The sequence below is a fragment of the Terrapene carolina genome, unplaced genomic scaffold (assembly GCF_002925995.2).
Source record: "Terrapene carolina triunguis isolate 2854851 unplaced genomic scaffold, T_m_triunguis-2.0 Scaffold374, whole genome shotgun sequence".
NCBI lineage: Eukaryota > Metazoa > Chordata > Testudines > Emydidae > Terrapene > Terrapene triunguis.
In genome coordinates this window covers 229,604-243,638 of record NW_020664725.1, presented here as the reverse complement: position 1 = coordinate 243,638, position 14,035 = coordinate 229,604, and the positions used below count along the sequence as shown (strand labels likewise).

General features: G+C 47.7%; 1 protein-coding gene across 3 annotated transcripts in view; it reads right to left on the bottom strand.

Moving 5' to 3' along the window:
• The window catches only part of FEZ1 (fasciculation and elongation protein zeta 1), a 121,514-nt gene that overhangs the window by 76,023 nt on the left and 31,456 nt on the right, over positions 1–14,035 (bottom strand). For all 3 annotated transcript variants that reach the window (XM_026657953.2, XM_026657955.2, XM_026657954.2), the window contains exon 3: positions 10,943–11,042. In XM_026657953.2, coding sequence (XP_026513738.1) covers positions 10,943–11,042 — 100 coding nt within the window. The remainder of the gene's footprint in view (positions 1–10,942; positions 11,043–14,035) is intronic.

Sequence of the window (14,035 nt, the reverse complement as noted above, 5' to 3'; positions counted from 1 at the left end):
AACTCTGCAGATGCACCTCTGAACTCTAGGTCTGCACTGACCAAGGACAACAACTGTGAGTGAGGTGCAGAGAAGGGATGGGCATGTTAAAGGGAGTTTTGGTTGCTGGACTTAAGAAACTAAGGGTATGTCTACACTACGAGGGTAATTCGATTTTACTTAAATCGAATATGTGGAATCGATATTGCAAAGTCGAACGTGTGTGTCCACACTAAGGACACACTAAGGACAGTAATTCGACTTTGTGAGTCCACACTAACGGGGCGAGCGTCGATATTGGAAGCGGTGCACTGTGGGCAGCTATCCCACAGTTCCCGCAGTCCCCGCTGCCCATCGGAATTCTGGGTCGAGCCGCCAATGCCTTCTGGGTAAAAAAAATTTGTCGTCATCCGTCCGTCACTAACGCCCTCCCTCCCTCCATGAAAGCGCCGGCGGGAAATCAGTTCGCGCACTTTTCTGGTCAGTGACAGCGCGGACGCCACAGCACTGCGATCATGGATCACGCTGCGACCATCGCTGCACTTGTGGCCGTTCTCAACACCTCGCAGCTTATCATACACCTTTCCCTGAGGCAGATGCAGAGAAATCGGGCGAGGAGGCTACGGCACCGTCGTGAGAGCCTGAAGTCGGAGAGTGGCACAGAGCTGTCAGAAACCACGAGCCCCAGCGCCCAGGACATGACGTTGGCAATGGGGCATGTGGATTTTGTTGAACGGCGATTCTGGGCCCGGGAAACAAGCACGGAATGGTGGGACCGTATAGTGCTTCAGGTCTGGGATGAATCCCAGTGGCTGCGAAACTTTCGCATGCGGAAGGGGACTTTCCTCGAACTTTGTGAGTTGCTGTCCCCTGCCCTGAAGCGCAAGGACACCCGCATGCGAGCAGCCCTCACTGTCCAGAAGCGAGTGGCCATAGCCCTCTGGAAGCTTGCAACGCCGGACAGCTACCGGTCAGTCGCGAACCACTTTGGTGTGGGCAAATCTACCGTGGGGGTTGTTGTCATGCAAGTAGCCAAGGCAATCGTCAAGGTACTGCTCCCAAAGGTAGTGACCCTGGGAAACGCGCAGGTCATCATAGATGGCTTTGCCGCGATGGGATTCCCAAACTGCGGTGGGGCTATAGATGGGACTCACATCCCTATCCTGGGACCGGACCACCAGGCCAGCCAGTACATCAATAGAAAGGGCTACTTTTCAATGGTGCTGCAAGCACTGGTGGACCATCGGGGACGGTTTACAAACATCTACGTCGGATGGCCGGGCAAGGTTCATGACGCTCGCGTGTTCAGGAACTCTGGTCTGTTTAGACGGCTGCAGGAAGGTATTTACTTCCCAGACCACAAAATAACTCTTGGGGATGTGGAGATGCCTACAGTCATCCTCGGGGACCCAGCCTACCCGCTAATGCCCTGGCTCATGAAGCCCTATACTGGCGCCCTGGACACAGAAAAAGAACTCTTCAACTACCGGCTGAGCAAGTGCAGAATGGTGGTGGAGTGTGCTTTTGGCCGTCTCAAAGGGAGATGGAGAAGCTTACTCACTCGCTGTGATCTCAGTGAAACCAATATCCCCATCGTTATTGCAGCTTGCTGTGTGCTCCACAATCTGTGTGAGAGCAAGGGGGAGACCTTTATGGCGGGGTGGGAGCTAGAGGCAAATAGCCTGGCTGCTGATTACGTCCAGCCAGACAGCCGGGCCATTAGAAGATCCCAGCGGGACGCCCTGTGCATCCGGGAGGCTTTGAAAGCTAGGTTCCTGAGTGAGCAGGGCAACCAGTGACTTTTCAGTTTGTGGACAGAAAAGCTGAACCTGCCCCCGTTTCTTTACCCAGTTCATTTTGACTATCCTCTCCAGTTACATACCCCCTTCACCCCCTTCCCCTTCCCAAAAAATAAAATCATTTCGATTTTGTTAATGAACACCGTTGTCTGTATTGCTGTTTTCGCGGGAATATTTTAAACCGGGGACGCAGACTGTGGCGGGGGGCGGGTTTAGTGTTCTGATGCAAATGATGCTTCTAAACTCCCGGAATGACAGGCTCCGCACTGGTGGACTGGTTATTTCAATGGAGCCTGCCAGCACTCCTGGGGGGGACTGTGTGTATGTGTCGGCTATGTGACTTTCTGGCAGGGGGGGTAGGGTTACAGATCCCCTGCTGCGTGGATCTGTGAGCCAGGATAAGGACCGCTGCATAAGATCTGTAACCGCCCTCCCCCGCCACAAAGTCACAGAGCAACCCCCCCTCCCCCCCAGAACATGAAAACCACCTCCAAGACTGACCAGGGTAACCAGTGACCGCACTGTGTATGTGTCCTGATGCTGGACCTGACACCGCCTCTGTACCCTGCTAAAGGTCACTGTCCTGTCCAATTACCAAGCCCCTTCCCCCCCTCCAGACAGACTCTCCCTCAAAAGAACCTGACTGAAACAGTAATGAACAGAAACAAACATTTTATTGCGAACCAGACATGAAACGTGGGGGGTGAAACTTGGACGGGGGCTTGTGTGAGGTGGGTAGGAAAGGACTTATGAAATTTTGGGGAATGTCAGCCTTCAACTGCTAGAGCAGTCTGCAGGGGTTGACTGAAAGTTTTAACGGCCCTTGCCGCCCCTCCTTCTTTGGACTTTGGGTGAGGGTGGTGTGGGACTTGGTGGCGGGTGAGGGCGGTTACAGATAGACTGCAGCGGGGCTCTGTCCTCCTGCCTCCGGTCTTGCAGAACATCCACAAGGCGCCGGAGCGTGTCCGTTTGCTCCCTCATTAGTCCAAGCAGCTTTTCAGTAGCCTGTTGGTCCTCCTGACGCCACCTCTCCTCCCGTTCCATGACTGCGCGGTGCATTTGTGACAAGTTCTCCCTCCACTGTGTCTGCTGGGCTGCCTGGGCTCGGGAGCAGCCCATTAGTTCTGAGAACATGTCTTCACGCGTCTTCTTCTTCCTCCGCCTAATCTGCGCTAGCCTCTGGGAGTGTGCTGACAGGCTGGGTTGGGAGACAGTCGCAGATGTGTCTGTGTGAATTGTAAAAAGGGAGTGAATTCCTGAGACAGATAAATGAAATTGTATACAAAGAACCTAGTCTTTCTCTGTGAACAAGACCATGCACTGAACCTCTCACATGCGCACTCAGGACAAGGTCGAATTTTCGGCCGTCGCCTTCAGTGCCTGTGGACTTGCGGAGGCCTTGGAGTGTTCAGAGAACTGTGGCTGGAGACCTGAACTTCTGGAGCGGGCAATAATGGTAAGCCGCAGACTTGTGGCTGCTTAAAACTCCAGCAGTAGCACTGGCCTCCTTTCACATTGAAAGCAATGCCAGTCTCTGCTGCCAGCAATCAGGACAGCATCAACTCTGCCCCTGTCCCACCCCCTCGCGGCTGTCCCAGGGAAAGATCCCTGTATGCTGCCCCTCTCCCTCCACCGCGTGGCTGTAAAGCAGTCCCAATACTAACATTCCCCTCCCTAATTCAAAGCAGGGCGTCATGAGCGACATCACCCTCCTGAGGATCCCGGACACCCAGAGAGAACGCATGCTGCGGGAAAGCATGCAGAAACCGGGGCCGTATGCCGCTATGTTATGTCGTGCGATGATCCCGGAGTACTTGATTGTGGCGTGGAGGGGACATGTCTGCTACCACGGAGGGCCCACTAAGATCGCCCTACCCCGGAACCTGATCAACAGGCTTGAGCTCTACCTCCACGAGACCTACGAGGAGTTCTCCTACGAGGATTTCTCGTCGATCCCCGGCCACATTGACCGGATTTTCGCGTAGGTGCACTGGGACTTTGGAGTGGAGCGTCTTGGGCCTGGGAATCATGTAGTAACGGACATTGTGAAATTTTTTTAAAATACTTGGGACTAAATTGAGAATAGCCTAAGACAGAGAAATCATGAAAACCCATTTGTTACCTTTGTAAATATTCCTGTTTTGTACCTGATTATTTTTTTACTAGTTTACAGCACTTTTATAAATATACATTGTTAATAGTATAAATATTACCGTTCTGTTTTAAATAAATGTTTACATGTTTACAGCACTTACTGCTTGATCCTTCCCCTGATTCTGTGTCCGGGGTAAGGGATGGGGACGGTTGGTAGGGGATCTCGGTAAGGGTGATGAAGAGCTCCTGGCTGTCGGGGAAATCAGCGGTGCCAGCGCTGTCGACTGCCTTGTCCTCCTCATCTCCTTCCTCCTCTTCCCCGTCCGCTGAGGAACCAGCCGCGGACAATATCCCATCCTCGGAGTCCACGGTCAGGGGTGGGGTAGTGGTGGCGGCCGCTCCCAGGATGGAATGCAGTGCCTCGTAGAAACGGGATGTGTGGGGCTGGGATCCGGAGCGTCCGTTAGCCTCTTTGGTTTTTTGGTAGCCTTGTCTCAGCTCCTTGATTTTCACGCGGCACTGCGTTGCATCCCGGCTGTAGCCTCTCTCTGCCATGGCTTTGGAGATCTTCTCGTAGATCTTAGCATTCCTTCTTTTGGAGCGCAGCTCTGAAAGCACGGACTCATCGCCCCACACTGCGATGAGATCCAAGACTTCCCGATCAGTCCATGCTGGGGCCCTCTTTCTATTGGATTGCACGGCCATCTCTGCTGGAGAGCTCTGCATAGTTGCCACTGCTGCTGAGCTCCCCTCGATGTCCAAAGAGGAACTGAGATTCAAACTGCCCAGACAGGAAAATGAAAATGAATTCAAATTTTCCCGGGGGTGTGGCTGGTCAGAGCATCCGAGCTCGGACTGCTGTCCAGAGCGTCAACAGAGTGGTGCACTGTGGGATAGCTCCCGGAGCTATTACCGTCGATTTCCATCCACACCTAGCCTAATTCGATATGGCCATGTCGAATTTAGCGCTAATCCTCTCGTTGGGGAGGATTACAGAAATCGATTTAAAGAGAGCTTTATGTCGAACTAAATGGCTTCCTGGTGTGGACGGGTGCAGGGTTAATTCGATATAACGGCGCTAAAGTCGACATAAAAGCCTAGTGTAGACCAGGCCTAAAGGAAAAGGACATTGTCCGGCTTACTTGGGTGTGGGTCTTTTGCTCATAGTTTATGTTTATGAACCTTGTTTGTGGTGTTTTCTCAATTTAATGCCAGGTTACTTCCCTCCTTTCATTAAATGTTTCTTTGCTATACTCAGACTCTGGGCTTGCGAGGGGGAAGTACTGCCTATTAGAGGTGCCCAGGGTTTGGTGTGTAATTGTCCCAGGTCACTGGGTGGGGGCTCAAGCCAGTTTTCTGTTGTATTGTTGTAAAGGAACCCTTAGATACTGAACCTGTCCCTTGTTGCTGCCAACTCTGACTGGCAGAAGGGTTAGAGTATTAAGCACAAAATTTCTTCCTTGAAAATTTCACCATCATAAAATCTAACAAACAGCAATAACTGGGCAGTGTCCTGTAAATCGCTTGAATTGTCCACTGCAAGAGTATTTTTTACATCACAAAGCAGTACTGACAAACAATCCTTGTAAACTACCTCCATTCTTTACACTCCCATGGAATCAGACAGGGAAACTTGCTTCATACGGTTCACAATGTCATCTTTGTTTTTATCTCCAGCAAAAAGCTTCTCCAGCATTTCTAATGTGCATTCCTTCACAAGCTCAGCATCCAGTACAGGATTTTTCTTTTTAGCTAGTACCCACATTAAAATAGAAGCAGCTGCTCTTTTCCCTGTGCAGTGACTGATGTTGTGAGAATGACATTTGAAGTGTGATACGAAGACTTGCAGTTTTGTCACGTCTTGCAACACTGCCAGGAGGATAGGCCATGTTGAAATTACAGTGCTTTGATTCAAAGTGGTGCCTCCACCTTGATGACCTTACAGATGGATACCATGGTTTGACATATTAAACACAAAGGTTTTGCATTTAAATGGCGTGGCATAATAAAAAGAAAACGCTCTGTCCGGTTTGCGTTAAAAACTCAGTTTTCGTTGTTGACTTTGCGACATTTACTCCCAGTTGCATTCATTTTTTGCTCCATTTCCATCTATAATGAAAAAATGGGTGGTGGCCAGGGCCAACCTTAGGGAAAATGGTGTCCTGGGTGTACTTGTATTTTGACACCCTTTGTCATAAATCTAAAGGGAAGGATAACAACCTTTATGTATGCAGTAACATAAAATCCTTCCTGGCCAGGGGTACAGAATCCCTTTATCTGTAAGGGGTTAAGAGCTCAAATAACCTGGTACCTGGTTAGCACCTGACCAAAAGGACCAATAAGGAAAGAAGATACCTCCCCACCCAGATTTGAAAGTATGACGCAGTAAGGAGTGGGGTGGATTGACCTGGGAAGGTCGTCTAGTTTTACTGGGACTGTCTGCAGGTGGAGTGAGATGGCTGCAGTAGAGTTTTCAGTTTTGGGCTGGCTAGGGAATCGGAAGGAACCCCAAGGCTGGGGTCTAAGATCCCTATGCTTCAGAAGGACCTGACTAAGGGGTCCTGTTTATGCCTACAAGCTCTGGTTTGGACTGTGTTCCTGTCGTCTAATAAACCTTCTGTTCTACTGTCTGGCTGAGAGTCACAGTGAATACCAGGAAGCCGGGGGTGCAGGGCCTTGTCTCCCGCAAACTCCGTGATGCGGGGGAGAGAGGTTTTGTTTGGGCTCTTTTTGTTTATTCCCTTGCTGGACAGAGAGAGGGACCAGACAGGGAAAAAAATCTCCTAAAAACATACCTGAAATGAGCATCTAAAATTACAGAAATTGTAAGGTAAGGCAAGAAAATGCACTAGATTATCTTTTCTTTTAGCTTGTGAATTTTCCCTATGCTAAGAGCGAGTTTTATTCGTTTTTTGTAACTTTGAAGCTAAGCCTAGAGGGGAATCCTCTGTGTTTTAAATCTTTTTATTTACCCTGTAAAGTTACCTTCCATCCTGATTTTGCAAATGTGATTCTTTTCCTTTTTTTTAAATAAAATTCTTCTTTTAAGAACCTGATTGATTTTCGGTGTCCTAAAACCCCAGGGGTTTGGTCTGTGCTCACTTTGTAACCAATTGGTAGGTATATTATTCTCAAGCCTCCCCAGGAAAGGGGGTAAAGGGGTTTGGGGGAATATTTTGGGGAAACAGGGACTCCAAGTGGCCCTTTTTCCTGGATTTTTGTCAAAATCACTTGGTGGTGGCAGCAATACCGTCCAAGGACAAGGAAAGGATTTGTGCCTTGGAGAAGTTTTAACCTAAGCTGGTAGAAATAAGCTTGGAGGGTCTTTCATGTGGGTCCCCATATCCGTATCCCAGAGTTCAGAGTGGAGAGAGAACCCTGACATGGTGGCAGTGCGGTGGGATCATTTTGAACCAGAAGCACAGACCTCAGGATTTTAAAAGGACACATTTTTTCTTTTGGCTGCTTGAAAACCAGGGAGGTTTTTTTTTAAAGGACACTTTTTTTTTTAGCTGAGAGCAGCTGGAGTTTATTTTCTTTGCCTGAGTGCAGAGTAGTTAAGTTCCTGCAAGGGAATTCACAAGCTGTTTTTTTTTTTCTTTCTAGCTCTCGGGTTAGGCTAGGCCAGGGGTAGGCAACCTATGGCACTCATGCCGAAGGCGGCACGCGAGCTGATTTTCAGTGGTACTCACACTGCCCGGGTCCTGGCCACCGGTCCGGGGGGCTCTGCATTTTAATTTACTTTTAAATGAAGCTTCTTAAACATTTTAAAAACCTTATTTACTTTACATACAGCAATAGTTTAGTTATATATTATAGACTTATAGAAAGAGACCTTCTAAAAATGTTAAAATGTATTACTGGCACGCAAAACCTTAAATCAGAGTGAATAAATGAAGACTCCGCACACCACTTCTGAAAGGTTGCCGACCCCTGGGCTAGGCTAAGCGCAGGAAGGCTAGGATGAGAGAAAGTGAGGTCCAAAAGAAACTAGAATTAGCCAGATTGGAAGCTGAAGAGAGGCAGAAAAAACATGAAAGACAAATGGCCTTAAAGCGCTTGGAGTTGGACACGGAGGAGAGGAAGGAGGCAAAACGCTTGGAGGCAGAGGCGAAACGCTTGGATACAGAGTTAGAGCTGAAGCACTTAGATCTGGAAATGGCTAAACTGGGTCTACCAGATAACCCTAACAATCCTTCTCCAGGTACTGCTCCCCATTCCAAAAAATTCCCCACCTATAAGGTAGGCGATGATACAGAGGCCTTCTTAGACAATTTCAAAATGGCCTGCCTTTTGTACAGCATCTCTACAGACCAGTATATGGTGGAGCTGAGGCCATAGCTTAGTGGATCCTTAGCAGAGGTGGCAGCTGAAATGGCTAAGGAACACATGAACAGCTATGAACTTTTTTTTTAAAAGGCCAGAATTAGAATGAGGCTAACATCCGAGCATGCCCGTCGGTAGTTCAGAGCCCTAAGGTGGAAACCAGACATGGCATTTTCCCAACATGCCTACCACATTGTAAAAAATTGGGATGCCTGGATATCAGGAGCAAGCGTTAAATCTCTGGAAGATCTGTCTTTCCTAATGCAAATGGAGCAGTTCTTAGAGGGTGTTCCTAAGGAAATAGAAAGGTACATCCTAGATGGAAAGCTCAAAACTGTAATCGAAGCGGGGGAGATCGGAACCACATGGGTGGAGGTGGTGGAAAAGAAAAAAGCTAATAGCAGTTGGAGCGGATATCAGAAGGGGCAACCCGAGACAACATCCTACCACTGGGGGCAGCCCAATCCCTACCTACATCCCAAGGAAAACCCCAACCACCTTATCGTCCCACCACACCAGTATCTAGCCCCAGTGACCAGTCAGCTGGACGATGTTTTAAATGTAATGAGCTGGGGCATGTGAAGACCAACTGCCTGAAGAACCCCCACAGATTGCAGTTCATTACACCAGAATCACACCAAAGGTCCCCAGGCTGAGATGCCTCCCAGATACCCTCAGAGCGAAGGGAAACTGTGAGTGTGGGTGGGAAGAAGGTTACTGCATGGAGGGACACTGGAGCACAGGTGTCAGCTATCCACCAATCCTTAGTGGACCCCAAATTCATCAACCCAGAGGCCCAAGTGACGATTCAACCCTTCATGTCAAACTCTTTAATCTTGCCTACAGTCAAGTTGCCTGTCCAGTACAAGGGCTGCTCAGGAATGTGGACTTTTGCAGTCTATGATGATTATCCCATTCCCATGCTGATGGGGTAAGACTTGGCCAACCATGTGAAGCAAGCCAAGAGGATGGGAATGGTCACCCGCAGCCAGGCTAAGCAAGCCTTCACACCTATCCCTGTTACTGAGCCTTCTACCAGGGCCCCGTCTGTGTTACCAGAGCCCCAAACTGAGGTGGTAGAATCGGATTCCCTGCCAATGACTGCAACAGCCATAGTGGATCCAGTCCCAGAGACCCAAACAGAACCAGTCCCAGAACTGGAATGGGTGGAGCAACCAGCACCAGAACCATTGCCAGCACTGAATCCAGCGCTTGCAACCCTGTCTACAACTCCAATGCCAAAGGGCACCACCGAGCCTGCCCTGGCAGTAGCAAATAAACCTATGCAAGAGGCTCACCGGAGCCTGAAATACAACATAGTGCACCAGTGGAGAGCGGTTCACAGTCAACGGAAACAGCCCCATCACCTACATCGCTTCCAGAGGGACCAAGTCCAAGTCCACAATCCAATGAGGAATGATGTCTCCAGCATCAAGGGAACAGTTCCAGGCTGAGCAGGAAGCAGATAAAAGCCTCCAGGGAGCTTGGACGGTGGCACGGAGCAACCCACCGCCTCTCAGCTCTTCTAATGGATCCCAGTTTGTTGTAGAAAGAGGACTTTTATACAAGGAAACTCTTTCTGGTGGGCACCAGGAACACTGGCATCCTCAAAGACAGTAGGTAGTTCCAACTAAGTACCAGGTAAAGCTCTTGAGCTTAACCCCCGATCATCCTAGTGGCCATGCTGGGGTGAACAGGACCAAATACCTTTTGGGGAGGTCATTCCACTGGGAGGGAATGGGCAAGGATGTTTCTACCTATGTCCGGTCTTGTGAGGTGTGCCAAACAAGTGGGAAAACCCCAAGACCAGGTCAAAGCCCCTCTCCAGCCACTCCCCATAATTGAGGTCCCATTTCAGGAAGTAGCTGTGGATATTCTGGGTCCTTTTCTGAAAAAGACACCCAGAGGAAAGCAGTACATACTGACTTTCATGGATTTTGCCACCCGATGTCCGGAAGCAGTAGCTCTAAGCAACACCAGGGCTAAAAGCATGTGCCAAGCATTAACAGACATTTTTGCCAGGGTAGGTTGACCCTCCGACATCCTTATGGATTTGGGAACTAATTTCCTGGCAGGGACCATAAAAAGCCTGTGAATCTAAACTTTGGAATTTTTCTTTCTGTGAACATTTTTGATACTTTAATTTTTTGTTCTAATTCCGAACAGAAACAAATTTTGAAATGTCAAAATTCACCACGGAATAAAAATTGCATTTTTGACCAGCTCTAGAAACAAGAGCACTACAGCAACCCTGACACCTCTGAAGCACTGGGCCAGCTGAGCTCTCTGCAGTGCTCTGTGATGTGCTGTATACATTAGCAATCACTAGCTGCATTGTTCAGTAGGCTGGCAAGTCTGTGCTCTACATTGTTCTAACTCTGTCATGGCGGAAGGTGGTACAAACATCCTCAATGTCACTCTCAAGCAAACAACAGCCTAGCTGACAAAACCCCCATTACATACATATGAGGCTGTTTCATTTATAGTTCCACATTACACATGCTTTTCAATTATCAAGGGATGGTGACCTAAATTCATGCAGTTTGGAAGAGATCTGTTCCAATCTCTGACAGGCACTCCATTCTCATATTCTATTATTCCTATTTCTCAGAATGGCTACTGAACATCAGATCATTTTATGCATTTACATTCTTCCTTTATCAAACTTCAAATGGTGCCTCAGAACCTGTTAGGGTGGTGTTGTTTTTTTACAAGTAATGCAAAAAATAGAGTCTGGGAAGTACCTCTGAGTCAGAAATATTGCCATTCAACACCTCGATATCGGGGTCCCTCCAATCCTCAGTGATCGATGAGATGTAATTTTCCGTTAAAGCATCCCAAACCCTGAAAGTAGAAAAACATGTTAATATATGTCAGGTGGGGCCAACCCTGCCCTAAAAAAAAGAAAGAAGGGCTCACCTCAAGAAAGAATTGTCTCTGTTCAAAACAGCCCTGAAACAACATTCATAGAGTCATAGATTTTAAAGCCAGAAAGGACAATTATGATCATTTAGTCTGACCGCCTGCATAACCCAGGCCAGAGAACCTCAGCCAATAAATTCTGCATCAAGCCCATAACTTCTGTTTGAGCTATAGCATATTTTTAGAAAGATATCCATTCTTGATTTGAAAACTTCAGAGATTGAGAAACCAATTGTTGATTATCCTCGCTGTTTAAAAAAAAGTGTCTTATTTCTAGTCTGAATTTGTCTAGCTTCCACTTCCAACCATTGGACTTTTGTCTGCTAGTTTAAGGAGCCCTCTGCTCTCAGAAATCTCTTTCCCCTGTAGGTACTTGTAGACTGTGATCAAGTCACCTCTTAACCTTCTCTTGTATAGACTAAATAGATTGATGTTCTTTAGTCTTCTACTACAACACAGGGTTTCCAGACCTCAGACACCAGGAGGAAGGTCCTGTGGTGAGAATAAGGAAGGTGTTTGGAGGAGGCCATGGGGAAGTAGCCCAGGGAGTTGTAGCTGTCATGCAGCTGTTACAGGAGGCACTATAGACAGCTGCAGTCCACAGGGCCCTGGGCTGGAACCCGGAGTAGAGGGCGGGCCCAGGTTTGTCACAGTAATTATTTTGATAACACACACAGAACTTTTGAGCTATTTTTCCTGTTGAACCCAGATGGAGCAAATAATAGATGTGCTGGCAGAAATCAAAGCTGCCCAACAGGCACTGAAATCTGCCAAAAGTAATTAAAACAAGACCTAAAACAAGAGCTAGAGACTTTGAAAGATCTAGAGGTTGCCCAGAAAGGACTGAGGAGATGACCTGTGGTCAGAAATAAAAACAGTTTGGGGCAGCAGCTACAAAGTGTCCAGGCATATTTGGAAGCCCAGCTACAAGATTCCCGGTCTGGACAGGCAAGATAGATTGATGAGGTGACCATCAACCTCATTAGCAAGGACCGAAAGGTTTTCCAGGAAATAGTGATGAAGAAGAAAACTTTGGCCAATTCCTGCACTTCTGAAATGCAGCCTTGATGGCCAGTAACTCCTTAGCATAGATTTCATCATTTTGTTCCTTGGGTGTCAATTTATTTGAATAGAAGGTGCAAGGCTGGAGGTCATTTGTGAGCCCATGTTGTTGTGATAGCACTGACCCAATTGTTTAGGCAGATGAATCTGCTTTGATGACAAAGGGTTGTGAAGGATCTGGGTGTACTAAGATGGGGCAGAGGTAAAGGCTTCCTTCAGCCAATCAAAGACCAACTGGGTTTCTGGTGTCCAGGAGAAAGTGGATATCTGGAGACCGAGTCGTTGGTGGTTATACCTAGTGGTAGGAGTGGGAGTCAGGTCTAGTGGTCAGAATCTGAATGCAAGAGCAAGGGGCCAAGACAGGGCCAGAACCAGGAAGCAAGGCCAAAAGTCAGAACCAGTATCAGAGTCCAAATGCCAGAGCCAAGGGTGAAGACAGAGTTGGAGTCAGGTATCAGAGCTATATTACCAGAAGTCAGAGAAGGCAGGAGCAGGGCTGGCTCTGAGGCTGGAGCAAGGCTGGGACAGGATGGGAACAAGACTGGGTGCAGGGCTGGATCTGGGCTGACTCGGTAGAGGAGCAGAACAGGAGCAATGCTTGGTGAGAGATAAGCACAGAGAGGCGGGGAGTCCATGGGCATGTGTGTTAAGCAGCCAGCGAGCTACGGCTGCTGCTGAAGTTAAGAAGATCCCGCCTATTAGCTTCCTCAGCCAATCATGCAGTGAGGTTCATCAGGCAGCCTAGTTGGCTTGTTAGGGTATCAGGAATACTGAGCAGGCACAGATGCAGGCTTTATTCCTTACAGTGGAATCCTTCCATAGCAGTTGGATAACTGAAAATACCACTTGCGAGAATCCTTGAATGAAATGTCTATAGAAATTGGACATCCCGGATACTCTTGCGTGTAGTCCAAATCAAAATCACAGAGACTTTTCTGGGATCCATGCTTATTCCTCCAGGAGAAATGACATTACACAAGAAGTCCATAGAGGTGCAGTCAAATTCGTATTTCTCAGGTTTCCCATACAGACCATTTCCATTTGCTCACAGATGTTCAAGCATTAACCTAACATGCTGGTCATGCAGGGTTTGGTTTTCTGAGAAGTAAGAATGTCATCTAGGTAGATTACAACATATTGGTCCAGAACCCACCTGAAGATATCATTAACCAAGTTATGGAACATGGCGAGGGTGTTTCAGAAACCAAAAGATATAACAGGGTACTCAAAATGTCCATAACGAGTACGAAAGACTGTTTTCCATTCATTGCCCTCTCGGATCCAGAGTAGGTTATAGACACCATATAAGTTATTGACAATTTGTCAAGACGACCCGCTCCAGTAGTTCATTAATCAATGGGAAAAGATATTTATTCTTGATGGTGATATTGTTCAGTGCTCGACAGTCTATCCAAAAGTACAGGATTTCATCTTTTTTTTATTTTATTTTTATTTTGGGAAAACAGGATTGGGGCAGAGGACATAGAAGAATCCATAAAATTCTTTATTAGATTTTCATTGAGGTATTCCTGGAGGACCCTGAGTTCAGATTCTGACAAAGAGTAAATTCACCCAATGGGGATTTTGGCCCATAGCTGGAGATCTGTGGAGCAGCTGTAAGGCTTATGTGGGGGCTGGGCACTGGCATTTCTTTTATCAAATACATCCACAAAGTCCTTGTATTTCACTGGAATTGGGGAATGATCCTTGCTCAGAGCCTGCAGTGTGCAGACAACAGTGGCCTTGCCCATATTGCATCTAATGTTCTTGACACCTGATTGGACTAGACACTAATGCTGACAATAATCAGATTTGAATCACATTCATGCCCTCTACAAAATGCTTGGATCATG